The 19858-nt window shown below is 35.3% G+C and overlaps 1 protein-coding gene across 3 annotated transcripts; it reads right to left on the minus strand.

Annotated features, from left to right (window-relative positions):
* Positions 1-1162: 1162 nt before the first annotated feature.
* LOC110110593 (cleavage and polyadenylation specificity factor subunit 3-I) lies at positions 1163-12555 on the minus strand. Of its 3 annotated transcripts, none has more exons than XM_020842152.2 (6): positions 12395-12555; positions 12010-12220; positions 11824-11921; positions 11491-11536; positions 11261-11410; positions 1163-3155 (listed from the first exon to the last, which is right to left on the minus strand). In XM_020842152.2, exons 2-6 carry the CDS (start codon positions 12163-12165, stop codon positions 1521-1523), a joined length of 2085 nt encoding a protein of 694 aa, XP_020697811.1. In that variant the 5' UTR covers positions 12166-12220; positions 12395-12555; the 3' UTR covers positions 1163-1520. The 3 variants fall into 3 exon arrangements, with proteins under 3 accessions (XP_020697811.1, XP_020697812.1, XP_020697815.1); XM_020842153.2 differs by having other exon boundaries at positions 12451-12539; XM_020842156.2 differs by lacking the exons at positions 11824-11921; positions 12010-12220; positions 12395-12555 and having other exon boundaries at positions 1163-3183.
* Positions 12556-19858: the final 7303 nt, after the last annotated feature.

Genomic DNA, 19858 nt, shown 5'->3' on the forward strand with positions numbered 1-19858 from the left:
GTTTCTACAAACTTTCCTACATTTACAAAATTTGTTATGTGAGAGCACCACGACAGTAGGGTTTGCAATGCCCCCGCTTTGAGCTCTTGAATTTTTGGAGAAAAAATGGGTAACTAAAGGCGTGCGATGCCGAGTGGCTTTATTATGGATCCGAGTCTCAGGTGGAGAATCTAGAAGATTCTCTAGGAGCATAACAAGGCCTTGGGGAGTTAAGTGTCATGATGCTAGGTCAGAATAGAGGTTTTAAATATTAAAATATCTCAATCCATCTTTCTTAACTCACCACCTTAGCCATCCCTTGCTTAATTGCTGCCTTACCAGAAAAGAAAGAGGGGAAGAGGTAGGAAGGAGGATAAAGAGGAGAGACAAAGCTCATTTAGGGCCATTTTTGTCCATCATGGTAGATAACCCGAATTCCATTTTTATTTTATTTATTTTATCTCCTAAACTTCATTAAAATGCAATATCTCTAGTTCTAATAAATTTCTACCATATATATTTTTAACATGTGATGAATATCATCATCCTGAATATTCAGGATATTTTAACTAGTTTAAATTAACATTTCACTCGATGGCTTTGCATATATACATCATTTTAATTGAAATGTATAATAATATTAATTATAAAACACTGCATTTAAACGTGGAATATATGACATGCATATATTTACTGTTCATTTAGTTCAACGTTCATTTCTACAGGCATATGATGAGTACAATGAAAGTTGCACTGTGTATATGCTAATTGTCATTATGCTTTATACACGATCGCATCAATTAAACTAGTTAGTACGATCAGATTTTCAAACATCGATTGAATGTACTCCCACCAGCATGCAACCATAATTTTTTTGCAAAATGTTTCATACCCAAAGCATCATCACTGGGGCAAATGCTTGCCCTTACTGAATCTTGATAGAGCAAATCTCCCTCTGAATGGAATGCATATATGATATACCCTCTAGATGAAGCTCCTACAAGACAAGCTTGGCTGACTCCTACGAGTTGCATATACCTGCATGCTAGCTTCCATTCAATTGGTCAAAATATTGTCTTAAACATGCAGATCAAGCAACCCTTACCACTGAAGAGCCACCACATCTTTCATTCCATTATATCTTAGAAACAAGAGAATATACATACAGCATAAAAATCGGAAGTAACAACGAGATGAAGAAACTTAATCAGCAAACATGAAATGTTTAGGGACTCGATGACAACAAACGTTAACCATCCCGATGTGAATGTCCAGGAAATAAAAAAGAAAGCTTCAATAATCACAAGACTCGCAAATAAGAGTAATAGCTCCGGAAAAAAAGTTTGCCTTAGTTCGTGGGTTGGACCATCTCCTCCACCGTCATGACTAGCATTTTTCTTGACTGAAAAAACTGAGCCCGAACAAACATATCAAAATACATAGATGAAATCCAGCTGCTAGTCAAAAGTTCCACTACCCTAGTAAAATAAAAAAGTAATTTAAAAAAAAAAAAAACTTTGTTAACCATGAAACAAATCAGATCAAGATGTCGATAGTGGGATTGGCCTCACTGCACTTTGAATGCGTCGAAATGCTGTCTTCACTCTGTCCTTGAGAGCCTCATTCTCGCATTCAACTTCACCATTCTTCACATTCAAACGAGCAACATCACTATCAACCGTGACGATCAGCTTCCCTTCCTCCCCAACCTTCACATCACCAAAAAGGGATACCAGCAAAGCAAATGTCACCTTCTGTGCCATCCTTTCGTTCTCCTCCTCAGTCTTGTTCTCCACCACAGGCATTACTTTCGGGCCTTCCCTATTTATGTTCAAGATTAAGGCCACAACAGAATCTGAGACCATATCACTGATCGGATCAGAAGACCACTGCATACTCACAAAGCTCTCCGACTCATGTCTTATGGTCACCCTCTCATGAACGATAAGGGTTGGGACATCCGTCTCCTCTTGTGGGGACACCACACTTTCATATATCTGATTTAATCTGTGTTTTATAACTCCAAATGCACCATTATAAGGGACAGATATCCTTTGTGTGATGTTTGCAGTAGATAGCTGAGAGAAAATATGTAGGTCTTCTGACGCCATAATCTGGTATGTGAAGCCTTTCTTAACCAGCAGTCCACTGATAGTATCGCCAACTTCTGGCATCCTTTCAGCTAACCTTCCTATTGTCTTGGCCATTTTCTCAGAGCTGAAGTACATCTCAACGGACTGGCAATTCTTTGGGGAGATTATCTTTGTATTTTGATCAGCAAATAGAGTAATAAGCTTCTGCTTAAGCCTGGCCATCTCATTGGCTTCTCCATGAACAAGAACTATATTGGGAGGCATAAGTTCCTTCAAGAAGGTACTTGTCTGTGCAAAATCTGCATGAGCCGAGAAGGAGATGTAGTATACCTGCATATTTAGAGGAGCCGTGAGGCCATTAATTAAGGTCACCTCTTTTGGCTCATTGATTATGGTCTTTGCCAGTGTTCCTTCCACAACATAACCAGGAATCACACATGCATTTTTCTTATCTGTGCACCACCTGTCAAAAAGCTGTCTAGAGAGACCACTCTGAAGACCACTCGGGCTTGCCATCACCACTGATGGACCCACATCGTCAAAGTTTTCTATACTCTTCAAAGGAGAGATGTGCTTGAAATCAAAGGGGTTTGAGTTGGCAAATTGATTCCGTATCCTCTCATTCATTGCATTAATGTACGTCTGGTAAACAGCCATGCACCTCTTAGCCAGAGGGGAGGCATAATAGATGGGGATGTTGTGGAGCTCAGGATGGTTGGACCAGTACTCATCCAAGATGAGGAGGAGCTCCTGGGCTCTCCCAAGGGCGAATGCTGGAATAAGCACTCGTCCTCCTTGAGAGATGGTTGAATGGATCACATCCGTGAAGCGTTTCTCTCGGATAACACGTGGCTGGTGGAGCTGCACACCGTAGGTGGATTCAATGATACATATATCAGGAGAGAATTGTGGGGTTTCAGCAGCACGAAGATGACGGTCTTCTTCCCGAGAATAATCACCAGTATAAAGAACTCGGACGCCAGCAATGTCTACCATGAACATGGCAGCTCCAAGGACATGGCCAGCGGTGTAGCACCAGAAACGAATTCCATTCACTTCCACCGTCTGGTGGAAATCAATAACCTGAAACTTGTCTAATCCACTCAAACCTCTGATAGATACAAGTGATAGCACTCATTAATATAACTGCAGAACATTATATATATAACCAACAAAATCTTCCAAAAATAAAAAAACGTGGTGCATAAAGCCAGTTTGGCCGTGTTACAATCCAGAATTAACTTGGTAACATCAGAATTCTACTGTTGCAAGGATATGAGCTTCCAACATTGCGTAGGGGAATAGTAATTCTTCTCTAAAAACTACTTTTTCTTTTGACCATATGCAAGGATAAGCTTTTAAAGGTTCAAGGTAAAAAAAAAACTGGAAAAGATGACATGACACACTTAGGCACTACCCATGTGGCATGGTAAAGCAGAAGAAGAAAAAGTGACTATGGTACTTCTAAAATAGGAAAGTGAACACTTGGCAGATCAATGAAGAACTCTCATTTGAACTAAATGTGTTTTTGTTCTTTCTAATTTGCTCTAAAAAGTGAACTCTCTCATGGGTCCCATTAATTATATTAACTAAAGACATGAACTATGGAATACCTAAATAAAAAAGTAAATATGAAAGACGCAATATTTAAAGCAAAACACTGTTTCTTTATCTGTAAGTAAGAATACAATGCAAACGCTATTTAAGAATCTCACATTAGTTAAAGGGGAAAAAGAGTAAACACCACAAACACTAATGGAGGAAACTAATAGAAAAGCTTCTATGAAACTCAGCAACTAATCATTTGATCGTTAAATATTCAAATTCAACTTTTTTTTTTTCCTTCAACAGGAATCAATTCACAGTAACTCTCAAATCTTTTTATTAGATGTTGTAATTAAACCTAAGCAACATTCGTTTCAAATTAAACATTTATCACTTTGGATCAACTAGTGCATTTTTGTTTTAAAGTTTATATCAATCAATATGCTTTATATATAAAAACATATTATTATTATTATTATTATTATTATTATTATTATTATTATTACTACATTTTACACTGATGTATTGAATACTTAGAGCTAGGGTTAACTAATACAAATCTTAAGACGAGTTGCACAAAGGAAAAAGAACTTCATAATTAATAGTTTATCAAAATTTTAATTTTTTAAAAAAAAGTCTTTTTTATGCAAATAAAAAATAACACTTCATTCATTCTAAAAGATAATATAAAGCCATCAAAATCTAAAATCCTACAAGAAATCCGTTAACTATAAAATTCCAGTGATTAGATTCATCATTAAAGATTAATATGTATCAATTTTACCGAAAGCTAAAATCAAGCAGATAAATCAATCACTAAACTATTTAAAAGAAAGAACTATGATAGAAATCACCAATTATAAGATCTATGCCTCCCATTGGCATAACTAGAATCACCTATGCACCAAATAGCATAAATTAAAATAGCATGCACTATGAGAGGCTATGTGCTATTACTAGTGCATAGTGCAAATAGCAGGCAATATTTAAACCTCTCGCACTTTGCCATTAATATAGCGTGGGCGTTACGTTGCGTTGTGCTATGCACCAAAGCGCATGTTATTCCATGCTATTAACATGTATGGTCTATCACCCTCATGGAAAAGCAAGTTCCACAAGCTATAAGGCCAGAATTATTAAAGTTTTGAGAATTATTAAACAACTCCCATCATTAGCGTCTTCTTATTTTTTCTCGTTGAATCTTAGAGAAAACATTATGAATGCTAAGAAGAGGCTTTAAGCTCATAATTCTTCAACAAATATCATCTGAATTTTATTAAGATTGAGGGGTTATTTGGATGCATGATTTATGCAAGATTTGAGCAAGATTTATGCTAAATCCTGCCAAACAGGATTTATGAAACTGTTAAATCTCACAGCGAGTTAAAACCTTTGTTCCCCTTTTTTTGCCGTAAATCCCAAATTTACTAAATTCAGGAGTTCGGTGGATTTACAGAATCTGGTTGAAGATGGCTACCTTCACAACGAGCAAGCTCTTGTCATTGTCATTACTTCAGATCCAACAGAAGAACGGTGAGCTGTGACTTCGGACCCGACAGGAAGGAAAGTCATTGAAAGAGGCAAACAAGTTATTTAGTGTCTTATTCAACACTATACCTATCACACTAAGCAGGCGAAGTCGAAGAGTAACGAATAGCGGGAGAAGATCAAAAGCAATCCATAGCAAACCTTCGACTAGCGAAGCATGCATTGCCGAGAAGTATAACATAGGAACAAATTAATTTTTTTAACTAATTTAGTTAAAATTAATTAAGAATATCATTTTATTAATAAGTAAGTAATAACTTAGATCAATTGATAATTAACTAATATTCTAATTATATTATTATGATAGTTAGTTCGTAATGATAATTATAATTACTAATTAATAATCGTTAAAATTCAAAGAATTGGAGAGGAAAAGACTTTTAATTTCATTATACAAACCTATCCATATTTAGAGATCTATATAAGATATCTTAATAAAGAAACAAATAAATATGGAATCATGCATAATTTCCCTAATATAATTCTTTCTAAATCAGCCGCATGAATATGGAAGGAGATCGACGTGATCCAAGTGAGCCTCCCACGGATCTCCATCATGGCCATAGAATCAAGGGCCAGGGGACGGTTGGGATTTTAACACTCCCCCTCAAATTAGGTAATATAGATCTGTCATTCCCAGCTTGGTAATTAGTAAAAAAAAAGTAGAGTTATCAAGTCTCTTTTTAAAAAAAAAATTTATAAGTTACTCTAACTATTAAAGTTATCAAATCCCTTTGTGCACCATAGAGCCATCCATTTGATCAAAACTTTGGGAGAAATTAGCTTCAGACATTGTGGTAGCAAATGGTAGCAATGAAGGCTATATTAAGCATGACAGTAATGAAGGTTGCATTTGTTATAAATAGGATAGCAACCACAAAAGGCCGACAATGAAGGCACGACAAAATCTATTTTTAGGGTTGCAACAAGCTTCAAGGATATCAGCAGAAAAAACATGTCTCAAATGGCTCAGCACTTGCCACGCAAATCTCCTCCCATCCAATCAAGCCGGCCTTCAGCCAAATGCAAATCAATCGTCAGACTCTACCCAAACACTCATGTTCAATCAACTCTGTACAGGCGCACACAAAGCCTCTGATCCCTCTAGTTTGATCGAAGGAAGCAATATAGGTCTCACACTCTTGCTTGTCCCGGCCCTAGACCCTCATGAGAGGGAACTCTCAGCTCTTTCCATACGCATGCAAGAGGAGATCCTATGCCCGACTTTTCTCGCTTATGCTAGGTTGACTCCGAACGTTGCACGCGAGAGGAGCCCTCCCGCTCGATCTCTCCTCGGTCTTGGAAGCACGAAGTAAGCATAAGGACCAATATTCCTTAGAATTTCGATAATGAATGATGGTTGAAGGACCAAAATTCTTTAGAGTTTCAGCAACGAAGGCTGGTGGTGGGAACCTGACTCACTGTTACCATCATAATCATCAATCCATTTCCAAAAATGCTTTCTGACCAAAAATAGCCGATCCAATAATTAAAAATAAAAAATTAAATTAATAAGTTATTTCATAATTAATTATTTTCTAATTATATTATTTTTGTAATTATAATTTATTGATAGTGATTAGGGCTGCAAATGAACCGAGCGTTCGACGAATTACTCGTGGCTCGGCTCGATAAGAGCTCGTTTATGTTCGTTTGATATTGTAAATGAACAAGCTTGAACAACTTTGACAATACTCGATAGTTAAATAAACAATCTTGAACACCCTGGCGTTCAGCTCGTTTATGTTCATGAACAAGATTGTTTAGAGCTCGTGAACATGCCTGTATAAGAAAACAAAAATAATATTATTAACTTAGATAACAATGTTTTAAGAAAACAAAAAAATAACGAAATATTAGATAACAAAATGTTAATTATATTAAATTACAAAATATTATTAACTTAGAAAATAATTTACTTATAAGAAAACAAAAATAATATTATTAACTTTTGGCCACATCATATTTAAAATAATATACTTTTAAAGTTATATATATTATTATTGATGTATAAAAAAACAAAAATAAATTGATGGAATACTATTTGGGCTAGCAGAAAGCTGCTTCTCTCTCTCCTCCGTGACCATGCATGCTTAGATAACAGCAACGTTCTTACTTAAACAGACCAAACCTGCTTCTCTCTCACCTCCATGACCCAAGCAAAAAAAAAATTGTCAAAGGGAGTTTAGTCCCACACTGCCTAGAAATACATGATGTTGCTTTATAAAAATAAAATGTGTTCGTGTAAACTGAAAAGCGAACGACGGTGGAACGGGACGGGTTGGGTTAGATAATGGAATGTTATTTGGGCTGGTTGGGTTGATTTGCTCGGGTCTGTTAGAATTATTAAAGGAAATTTTGTGAATTTCGAGTGGGCTCGGCTCATGTAAACGAGCCGCTCGATAAGGCTCGATTAACTTGAAAATAAACGAGCTCAAATTGAACACGAGCCGAGCTCGAACATGTTGGTTTTAAACGAGCTCAAACTCGAACAACAGCCCAATAAGCTTAACAAGCTTCGAGCCGAGCTTGAGCTTGGTTTTGGCGAACGAGCTCGAACACGAACAGACTGAAGCTCGGTTCAGTTCGGTTCGTTTGCAGCCCTAATAGTGATTAAAATTAGAATTAATAAGTAATTTGCACTTAAAATGTAAATTAAAATTAAACATAAGTCAAATTCAATTTTTCAATGAACTAAATGCCTTAAATCCAGGATTACATTGTCAAACAGTTCCATAGGAATTAACACTTAACTTGTAAAAAATTTTTGGGATTTTAATTTAGCAGAATTTAGTAAATTCGAATTTATAGGATTTCGATTTACTAAACAATATTAAAGTTAAATCCTACTTGTAGCTAAATAGCCCCTGAATAAGAATTTGTACATTCGTTCTAACTACACTATCTTCCTACATTGTTGACTATCATCTAGGCATTTCCATTCCATTTAAGCACCAACACATTACTATGGATGTAAAATTAATACAAAAATAAAGAGAATATTAGATCCACAAATCAGAAGAATAATCTCAAAACAATAATCCAAAGTTTATTGTGTACACCCGGTCTAGAAAACAGTTTAATGACTGAACCAACCCTTGGTTTTATTAGAAATAAATCTATAACATCAGGGCTACTTTATAAATTAGTTTATTATTATTTTAGACATTTGTCCTCTTTCTTTCACTTGTACAAGCCTATAAATAAAACCCCCTTACTATAATTGAAATTATGAAAATGAAATTCTGGTTTTTCTCTTCCGCTTCTTCTTCCTCTAGGATTCTCCACCTACCCAAAAGGTGCATATCCTTCTTGATTCAATCAAGAAGCAAATCATCCCTTCATAGTTCATAAAAAATGCTTTTGATCAAGGTATTGCCAACATTGAAGTGGACTCCTTTTGTCACATCTCAAATTTCTTTAGTGGTTTTAAGTGCACGAAATTTTCTCCTATTTCATTTTTCATGAAATTAATTGGCTATAACATCGTCATATTATTTTCCAAATTCAATGTCCGTAAATTAGGGTCTTCTTCATTTGGTGATGAGTCTATCGTGTAAGAAAATCTTCATTGTTTTTCCCACAAACAAACTTCATCACTGATTGAGACCAGTGGATGAAATTTTGTCCGTTAAGCTTATGGAAGATAGTGGAAGGGTAGAGGTCTTTAATGAGGTGTTGTTGTTGATTAGAAAAACAGACCAAGCTTGACGGTCACCTTAGAAAGTAGGTGCTTCCTCTATTGCTAGCAATGAGAAGGAATGGAGCAAGAACGAGCAGGAAAAATATGAGGGGAAGCTGACAGAATTGCTTTAATACCATGTAAAAATATGTAGAAGACCTTATTAATTCAATTCTTCAAGGGTTTTAAAGTACAAGCTAGGTAAAAATAGAGAAAATAATCCACAGTTGTCCCATAGACAGAAAAAATACTTTTCTAAACAAAAACTAAAAAAACAAAACAAAACAAGATATAAATATTTAAATTCAAATATTTATTATATTTAATAATATACAAATAAAGAATAAGCAATGTCATGTATTTGTAAAGTGGATAAAGCAATCTTGAAAACTTGGCATTAACAGCAAGTAGATGGATAGTAGGATCCATCAGCAAGCAATGAAATATTAATCATGCTTATTTAGGGACGGCATACTTTTAGTAATATTAGTCAGTACCCATCATATATATATTCAATAACATCAACTTACATTTGCCACACTTCTTGCTGCCTCAATGTGCATCTAATCACTTCTCTTGTACTTAATCATATATATTGTCAATATAAATAAATTGATAGGACAAACACTTATTTGTTTCATATACTTCTTTAATTATCCTCTTAACAAAAAAAAAAACTCTTCCATAGTAAATCCAATTGGCATCAAACCAAATTGGATTTACTATATACATGAAATTTGAGGTTATGTTCCTTTGGTGTTCTCTATAATTCTCTAATTATTAAAAAAAAAAAAAAACTCTTCCATGATAAATCTTCCTAGTGTGAAGCCAAATTGGTTGTGCAAAATTGATGTATTTTTTAAGGCTACATTCCATTGCTCTCTCTCTCTCTCTCATAGCTTCACTGTATAACTCATAAGTTTGATTCCTCTATAGTTTGAACAAACTTGACCATCACAATTGTTCTTAAATATTGGCTCCAAAATGCTTCTTATCCAATAAATTAGCATAGCCTTACTCTTCAAAATTCAATTTAAAATATTTATTAAGAAAAATAACTCCAATATCTCACAATTCTCTAAAACTCAATAAGTTTCTCATCTATACCCAATATATTACCTTTATGCATCTTTTTCAAAGCTAACTTCACTTCACTATAATATATTTTATAATATTTTTCATTATACATTGCTAAAATAATTTCTTACTTAAAGTTCATTTAGCAAATTCTCAAAGTAATATTTACATCTTCTCTCGATATCTTCATACTTTAACTAAGATCCCACAATTCTCCAAATCTCAATAAGTATCTCACATAGAACTGAAGTATCACCTCCATGCATCTTGTTTATAGCTAAATCCACTTCACTTCTTTTGATCAATCTATCATATAATTCATTATACTCTCACAAAATAATTTCTTTCTTAAAGCTCATTTATTGATTACTCAGTAAAATTTCCACTTTTCCTTGATATTTAAATGTTTAACAAAGATACATTATATTCACTTTTAAAGCATCCAATTTATCAAAATCCCTAGATCTCTTGCCTTACGTATTCTATACAGCTCCTTTTCTCCATGTTTAGAACCAAGCCTATTCCATAAATCATCAAAAACTGAAGCTTTTGCATTACTCGCTACTAAATTTGCAATAGTTCAAATTTTTTTATAATCATACTAAGCCTTATTACTATTCAATTTTTTTCTACATTTAGAAATTCATGTTTTCCTTGATAGCTCTTTATAAATATACTTTGATGAAGGCAATTGAACCTCAAAATATGTATAAAATAATAAACAAATTACTAATAGATTAACATGTTTATTTGTTAATTCTTACATATAAGTGCATCCCCATCAGGCCGTCACTTTTAACAAACATATGTGGTCATTCTTTGATTGAGCAATTGCACCTCTTAAATTTAGAAAATTATATATATAAGTTCGTCCCATTTTAGTATGTTCCGTCATATTTGTGTTATTTGAATCTTAGGCTAAACTTATGCATCTCCTATCACTTTAGCGCTCTTTCTTTATAATTGAAATCCTCAGCCAAGTTTCCTAGTCATGCTACTTTGTGCCCACATGCAGGTGCAAACAAATATATTGAAGTTTCCTTTGATATCAATGGTGCTTAAAAGCTGAAATCACTACATTCCTGAACTGGACTCATAATTATAGAAATCAAAGTGAGTGAATATGTCCTAACCCACACAACATTTGCATGAATTTAAATAGTAAAAATGTTATGAAATACAGGAGCATAGGCCTTAACTGGGAAAAAAACATTTAATTTAATTAAAAAATGATTAAACCTAAAAGCATTATTTTTTTAGAAGATGTACTACAGTTGCACATTGAAAATATGGAAATGTTAAATTTAATAAATACAAACATAGGAATAAATCGTACCTCAATTTTATCCATGGAACGAAGGATGTCTTGCTCATCAAACAGCATATCCTCAACGGAGACTTTACTTACTTTAACATAATCAGACAAAAGCAGCCTGTAAATAGCCTTTGTTGCATGAGTCATGAAAACTCTTCCCTTGAAAGTGGTCTGAGAGCATGCTTCAAACAATTAGCATTTAGGGCAGAAAAGTCAAAAAACCATGACGGCCTCAACAAATTAATGAATACCTTCTCTAGAAAATATGGAAGGGATGCAGCATGATCTAGATGAAAGCTGCAAAATAAAATAGAATACTGCAATTAGGCCATATTTTACCTATCTTTTGGCGAGATAATTTATTGAGTCATATCATTAAGTATGGAAAAAGAGAACTGAGCTTCAGGCGGATAAAATTTACCTCTTATTAAAGTACAAGAAAAATAATTGAATTTTTTACAAATAAAATAAGAAAAGAGACTTACCAAGCAAGTTTGGGAAAGAATTTTCTTTTATCGCAGAATCAAGAATTTATATAAGTGAAAGCACGAGAGAAAAAGGTTCACAGGACAAAGATTTCATACTGTGTAACAAGGAGAACATCAATGGTCGAAGGATCAATCTCGTCAAAATAAGGAAGTGCAGCCATACCAGAGTACGCTGGGTGTATTCCACAATCAAACTGTAAAGAAGACGAAGACAGTGCACTGCGGTCATGGAAAAGTCACTGGATCCTGAAAAGAGAGAAGAAAAAAAATATGTTCTTTTACCAAGACGGTCTTTCCTCTGTACGACATATACACGCAGGAGCGCCCCACTTCATTACCGGCGCCCAACGGCGTGATGATTAACTGATCCCCCTCCCTCGTCAGTGCCGAATCCTTCCTCTTGGACGCCGAAACTTGGGCAGTCATGCTGGAAGCCATTTACTGATTTCCTAATGTTGTGTGGTAGCTCGGCACCAGGGGCAGCTTTTGTTGGCTGAGGGAGAGACATTGGAATAAACACACCAAACTCGTAAGGAAATTAAAAATACGAAGGCAATAAGTAGCATATTCTATTATTTTTGAACTAAGAAATCTGTCGGAGAAGTTCCAAACTCCTAGAAATTGGGGCAAACGTAGAGCAGAAGCATGAAGAGGAAGAGGAACTCACGAAGGAAGTTCAGAAAGACCAACCACACAGCGTTCCAAAAACCCTACAATATCTACCTTTCTTTCCGAACCATCGATATGATAGATCCAAAAACCCTATCCGGCAACCCTAACCGGAAAGAAGAGGAATCCAGTAAGCAGCGTTCGGAATCGAAATGATCAGATCAAGTTTTTATAGCGGCCTAAATAATTTTTTTTAATTCTAATAATTTTTTTCATTCGAATTTGACTCTAACATTGAAATTTTTAATTTTTTTTATTTCATTTATTATTCTTTAAAAAATATATCACTCATAAGATTAAAAAAAAATTAAAATTAAATAAGAAATAAATTTTCCCCTAAAAAAATAAATTTTTATGGGAGCAGAGAGATTTTACTTTAGTGAAAAACAAAAACAAAAATATAAAATAAAATTTTTATAAGAAGGATATATATATATATATATAAGCTGATGTATTGAAAGTTTTGATGCTCCATCAGATTTCAGCAATCATTGATAGGCATATGGAATACAAATATAGTTAATTTAATAACTAAAATAATTAAATAAGTTAAATGAAAAGTGCAACTTATATTGGACTTTGCAGCAAGTTTGAACCTCTTCACTTAGATGACATACTACCATAAAATTTGGCAACCTTCTTGCTATAATCTTTCATTTTCTCCTTCAAGCTCTTGTATTCTAGCTTTATATCCCTACAAAGAAGTAACACTACACCATTAAGAGAATTTTTCATAACAAAAAAATTTGCTCCATTAATGCCACAACTAATACTCGACAGATACAAAACTTGGCTCTAAAACTAAGCTCAATAAATCAATCATTCCCTCTTATCAACATTGCTAATATTAATGTTCCTCATGCCTACAACATTAATTAGTGTAGCCATCTTGTTGGCACATCTACTTTCTTTGTAAAAAGTTTTGCACATACAGAGAGAAAAGAATCATCAATCAATTAATTTAATGTGATTCTTATCCTTCTTTCTTCTGAAATTAATGATCATTAATTTATAATATATTATATTTATTGAAAAATAAATAAATCACAAGATAAAATTATTATCAAATCTCAAGCCAAACACAATAGTCAAACATTATTCTTAGTCACATCATGGAGAATTGAAAAGAAAAATCACAACATTTTTACATGGAACAGACCAACCCAAGAAGCACAAGTAATATATTGTCATGCATCAACAATAATGTCACTTAATTTAAAATATATATGATTTTTAACATTCTTCAAGCACACAACCTAACATACTAATGACAAATAACCAACATGAATATTTATATTTTATGTAAAACCAAGCAGGCATTACTCTACTATCATATATTATAGATGTCTATCATATCCGATTACCATATTTGTATATATTTAAGCTTGTTCAATTTCAAGTGGAATTACCTATGCTAAAGATGTTTGCATGTTTCAATTCACCACGAATGACTGACACACTGAACAAGTCTGTTGCCGCCATAGTCACGGATCCACACATGTTGCATGAAATAAATGTCCACACTCTGACATAAGCCTCAATGCCTTATCCTCTCTCGCGTCCTCCTCATAGTCAACAAGACAAATAGAGCAACAAATGGCGTTGACCGCTCGCGGATCCCGACTCTTGGCTTCAGCATAGGTGAGCGTAGGCCGGGTACTAAGGGTAGCATTGTCGATCTCAATATCTACATTGTATTCAGGCTGAAGGGGAGGGACAACAACATAGTAATTCCACATTAAGTAGGTGATGGTAGCGATAAGAAAAATGATGAAAATGAAGATGATGATGGCGTAGAGCATTGTGAAATGGGTAGGAATACAAGAACTTAACCCTGGGAAAACAACAACATATTCACTTATTATTTATAGCAAAAGGAAATATGCTAGTTAATTTTGCAATTTTATGTAAGCTAAACAATTTCAAATTGTTGAAATGAGAAATGAAAAAATAAAAAGAAAAAAAAAATGCAAGCATAACTTCAGCATCTTAGCACAAAAAACAAGAAAATCATGACTTTAATCCCTTTAGCAAGAATACTTAGAAGAACTCAATCTCCCCCAAACAATGCAAGCAAGTTTTCGTATTCATTTTTGCCATCCGAACTTTCAGGAAAGGGAAAGGAAGAAGAAGAAATGGTAGAAGAAGTAGTAGCAAAAGAGGGAGGAATAGTAGAAGAAGAGATAGAAGCACAAGAAGAAGGGGTTGAAGAAGAGGAGGAAGAAGAAGGGGAAGATTACCTGTACGCGAGAGAAGATCTGCTCGGCCTCGAAGATCGCGGCTAGAAGGTTCGTCAGCCTGGGTCGATTCGGCTGGAGGCGGATGTCGAACTCAAGGTTGGCAGTCGCGTGTGGCTCTGGAGCTAGGGCAGGTCGGGGCTTCGACAGAGCAGGTGTTGGCGAAGGATATGGAGGAGAGGGAGTTGGCTTCCTGAGTCTTCCAGCCACGACAGGTTGTCAGAAACTTCGTGTGCATGCGGCTTGCTTGCGGGTTTGGTCGGGTCTGAGTATAGGAGGCTCGGTGGGATGAGGGAGAGCAAGGCGACTGGCAAGTGGCTATTGGGAAGGGGTCGAATGATGGGAGGTCGGAAACTTGTGAGAAAGTAGTCGGCTGCAGTGGAGTGAGCTAGAGGAGGAAGGAGGAGTTTGAGTTCCGTCGGCTTTTAACGACGAGCGGGAGCGGGGTCTAAATGATCTATGGCCTATGCACGCGTAAAAGGACCTTTGCGGCTTTGCCGTTTGCAAAACCAAGCTTTTTTTTTCTTTTTTTTTTTTTTATCAAAAAAAAAAAAATTTTTTTTTGGAAACTCTTTTGTCAACATTATCTTGAGTATCTGCAGTGAACACAACTCTCCTTGGCCTATTGGTTGAGAGCTTAGGCTTTCAACTAAGAGGTCCAAGGTTCGAGTCCATGTGTATGCGTTGTGTGTGTGAGTTTGCCTTAAATGGCCTAAATGTCCCAAAAAAAAAAGTATCTGCAGTGATGTCTGGTGACTAACCGCCACCATATCTGTTTTAACTCTCTCACATTTATTTAGAATATATATATATATATATAAAATTAGTGGAGAAAATGACTGTCAGCTAAACCGACCTAATATTATAATATCAATAGTTTTAAAAAATGCAGGATAGTCTATATAATATTATTATTTTAAGAATTGGGACTTATAATTTAGTCCACTAAATTAAAATACTCAAATATAAAAAAGTATATTAATAATTCTATATCACTTTAGTCTCTCAAAATTTTTTAAAAAAATTAAATGATAAAGATACTTGATTAAAATTTATGGAAAAACATAATTTTATCTTAAAAATAAATGTAAATATTATTTTATTTAACAAAATATTTATTTCTTACCCATTATATTTACATTAAAAATCACCATTCAATTTTTCCTAGCTAAACTTAAAGCTAAATTCACATAAAATTAGAATTTTTTGAGAATTTTTTTTTATTAAGGAGTACACTGTACACCTACCTATAATCAAAATTAATTTGGCCTGAATCCAAACACGGTAGGTGTACAATGTGCCTTGTCCATATCTCCCACATTTTTATCACTACAAATGAAAAACAAGATTAAGCAAAACCAGCCATGACAATATCAAACCTTTATCTCATTGCATCAGACCAGCTAAATTAAAATATTCATGTCATAATTGTATGACCAATATTATATTGATTGTCAACTACCTATCACAATCTTTTATTTTTCTTATCCAAATAAATCAAAAATAAAAATATCTATACTTTTTTTTGACATACAAGTGTGTCATACGTCTCGTTTTAACCCGAGAAATTAAAGATATTTTGAACATTTTTAATAGTAATTGGGTGGTACTTCTCTTTCAATTTGTTGCCACATGAATTGGAAGGAATCATATCCAATCTAAGTTTTTTTTTTTTCCAAAAATTTTGAGTAAAGCCCGTATCATTGATAAAAGAAAGTTACAAGTAAGTTAAAGAAAAGAAAACTATTGATGTATCAGTAAAAAATTATCTTGACCATGCACGAATCTCGAAGCAAAATTGAGTTATAAGCTTCAAAAATTAAATCAGAGATAATATGATTTCCAATATCAGCAAACTTATAGTCGAACTGAACGTCTCGGAAAGACGAGCCCAACGACACCAATTTTGACTCAATCTGAGCCCAAATGAGTCCAAATCAAAGACCCAAAGCTCATTTGGAAGGTTCAAACAGTAATTTGGATTACCAAACGGTTTCCAAACATGGAATGCTTAAATTCAAATCGAGCGGCTCGACGAGACAAATCCAACGAGCCCAAGATCATTTAATTCTGAGATTGTTAAGGCATCCAATTGACCATTAAACGGACCATGATCAGGGGGATCAATATCGACCGTCCATTCAAACACTCCCATTTTGACCTTGATCCTCCACATATTTACAAGTCATGCCACTCTCAAAAAACTATAAATAGGCTCTCATTCTTCACATGGGAGAGTAGGAGGAGGAAGAGGAGGAAGAAAAATGAAAGGAATGGAGGACTTTGGGAGTTCTCTTGCCATCGACCACTATTGGGGTTCCTCCCGACCACCTTCAGAGTTCATGCCGACCATCGTCGGAGTTCATGCCGGCCACAGCCGGAGTTCTTCCCGACCACCGTCGGAGTTCTTCCCGACCAGACCTCAACCGGGGTTCCAGCCAACCACCGCCGGAGTTTATCCTGACCACCGCTGGAGTTCCTCCCGAACACCAATAGAGTTCTTCCCAACTGTTGACGGACTTCTGCCAGTCCGCCAACCGCCGTCGGACTTCCACTAGTCCGCAGACCACCACCGTACTTCCACCAGTCTGCCGACCATCGTCAAATTTCTGCTTGTCTATCGAACATCACTGGAATTCTTTCCGACCGCAGCCGGAGTTCTTTTTGGAGACCGACGGACATCCGCCAATCCATCGAACACTGCATGACTTCTGCCAGTCCGCCAACTACAGTCCTCCCAACCACTGTCATCTGATTACGTTCATCCCGACCTTCGTCGCATGCTGACTACAATCTTTCTGACCTTCGTCGTCTGCCGACTATGATCCTTTGGACCTCCATCACCTCCCTATCTTCTTAGCCCGCCGACTACGGTTCTCTCGACCTTCGTCGCCTGCCGACAACGATCCTTCTGACCTATGTCATCACTTGCCGACTACGGTCCTTCCGACCTTCATCGCCATACAATGGTCCTTCCGACCTATGTCGCTCGTCGACCATGGTCCTTCCGACCTTCGTCACCCGCCAAATATGGTTCTTCTAACCTACATTGCTCGCCGACTATGGTTCTATCGCCCCAAACAAACATGTCAACATTGATTCTTCCAACTCCTACAATGTGATATACTATGTATGATGTATATTTGTCACATCGAGCCAAGACCTTCCTCTTAAGGAAGGGCCTCATTTGTAATGGACTGCAAACACTAATGGATTTATTCAGACTGGGCCAGGCCCCGTGGTTTTTCCCCCTTTTCAGGGGTTTCAACGTAAAAACTCTGGTGTCTCTTATGAACGTTACACCCCCTCTTTTTCTACTTGTGTTCTGAATCTTCGTACAATGTTAAGACGTTAAACTTTATCATTCTCTACCGTCGTGAATTTTCTAGGACACAACAACTATAGTCCTGAATCTCAACAACAAAAGAGAAACAAAGACTCAAAATAACAAAGAACAGAGAAAAAAACAATTGATAGAAGATCAAATTTTGAATCATTTAAGTAATAAAGAGACATAACTTGGATTGTTGTTGCCTGCCCCTTTAGTGTCCACCGACTTCGGATAACAACTTTTAATTAAATGTTCACAGAATAATATTATAATTATAATTTGAATTTATGGAACCTATGGGGCCCACGCACTTGTATGTAAAAAATGATTATATTTTTATTATATTTGAATGAGAAAAATAAAAGATTGTGCGAGGAAGTTGGCAGTCAATATAAAATTGGTCTAAAAATTATGACATAAATCATTTAATTTAGTTGATCTGATTGGTTTTGCTTAGGCTTATTCTTCATTAATTAAATGATTCATATATTCCAAATCAATTGAAAATAAATATGATTTCCAGTAATGGATTGGAAGACAATGACTTAGATTGGATATGATTCCTTTCAATCCATGCGGCAAGAAACTGAAAGCGAAGTATGTCCTAACTGCTATTCAAAAAATGTTCAAATAGTTGTAAAGGTCACCCCATTGCATGCTATTGTTGAACATATTATTAGTGGCAGAATGTGAATCAACCATATTATAATTGGATCAGGATGGTTGAATTTTCTGATGTGTCCTCAAACCATGCATTGTTGTTGATTGCATATAATTATTGTACCGATTAATCGATTGTTGTGATTGTTGACTAAAACGGCTAGGAGAGTTTTTTGCCACATTGGGTAGGCGGTTGAAACCTGTATGTAGATCATTTGCTAGGTGCGGGATGCTCTCATCAAGTGGGTATGTCTGAAACTGCCCATCTATTATGTAGCGAGCAGGAAAAATCTAAATGAAAAGCTAATGAGATAACATGGGATTGTTTTATTATTAGAAGTAGTTGGAGAGTAACAAAAAAAAATCCAATTATAATTAGATTTTGCATCAAGGATTAGCATCTAGCTCAATTTTAAAATATTTTTTTAGATGCTTTCAAAGGATATTTAAAGTGGAGTATCTTGGTTTATGCTTTTTACAAATGACAATCCACGGAAATAAACGAACAAAGGAGGAAATATTTAGGAGATAGAAGTTAAATTAGTATAACAAAGTTTTGAGTATATGATATGCGATTGTGATGGGTGTATTATTAGCAATTATCAATCAATATTATTAGAAGATAAATTAATACTAAAGTGTGATATGTTTAAATATCTTTGATCGATTGTATATAATAATGGTCAATTGCACAAAAGAATGGGGATAAAGATGAAGATTCTAGTTTCTAGAGTTAAGATTGAGTGGTTAAAATGAAGAAATGCATCGGGCGTATTATGCAATAAAAAGAAATTATGGAGACTTAAACGTATTACTCATTTGCTTTTCATTTACATTTTTCCTGCTCTCTACAGAATAGATGGGCAGTTTCAGACATACCCACTTGATGAGTGTCATGCCCCGAGATCTAACTTGGAAAGAATGTCGATCAAACCAGTCATTTACCAGAGTCATCTATAGTCTCCAATTAATAACAGTCTATAAAAAGTCTATAAATTTAAAACATCCATATACAAGTCGATCCATATCTCAAAACATCATATACAATACTCAGGAACTATGCTAAAATCACAGGTACTGAAATCTATCCTGTCCTGAGTACAAAAGAATCAAAATCATCAAAAGAACTAAAAACCTGTAGATCCTGATCAACTTCTATCCCCTGCTCCCGAGCCCTGACCTGAAAAGTATCAACCATATATAATGAGCTTTACAAAGCCCAGCAGGTCACCTA

Source organism: Dendrobium catenatum, unplaced genomic scaffold, assembly GCF_001605985.2.
Source record: "Dendrobium catenatum unplaced genomic scaffold, ASM160598v2 fragScaff_scaffold_1639, whole genome shotgun sequence".
Taxonomy (NCBI): domain Eukaryota; kingdom Viridiplantae; phylum Streptophyta; class Magnoliopsida; order Asparagales; family Orchidaceae; genus Dendrobium; species Dendrobium catenatum.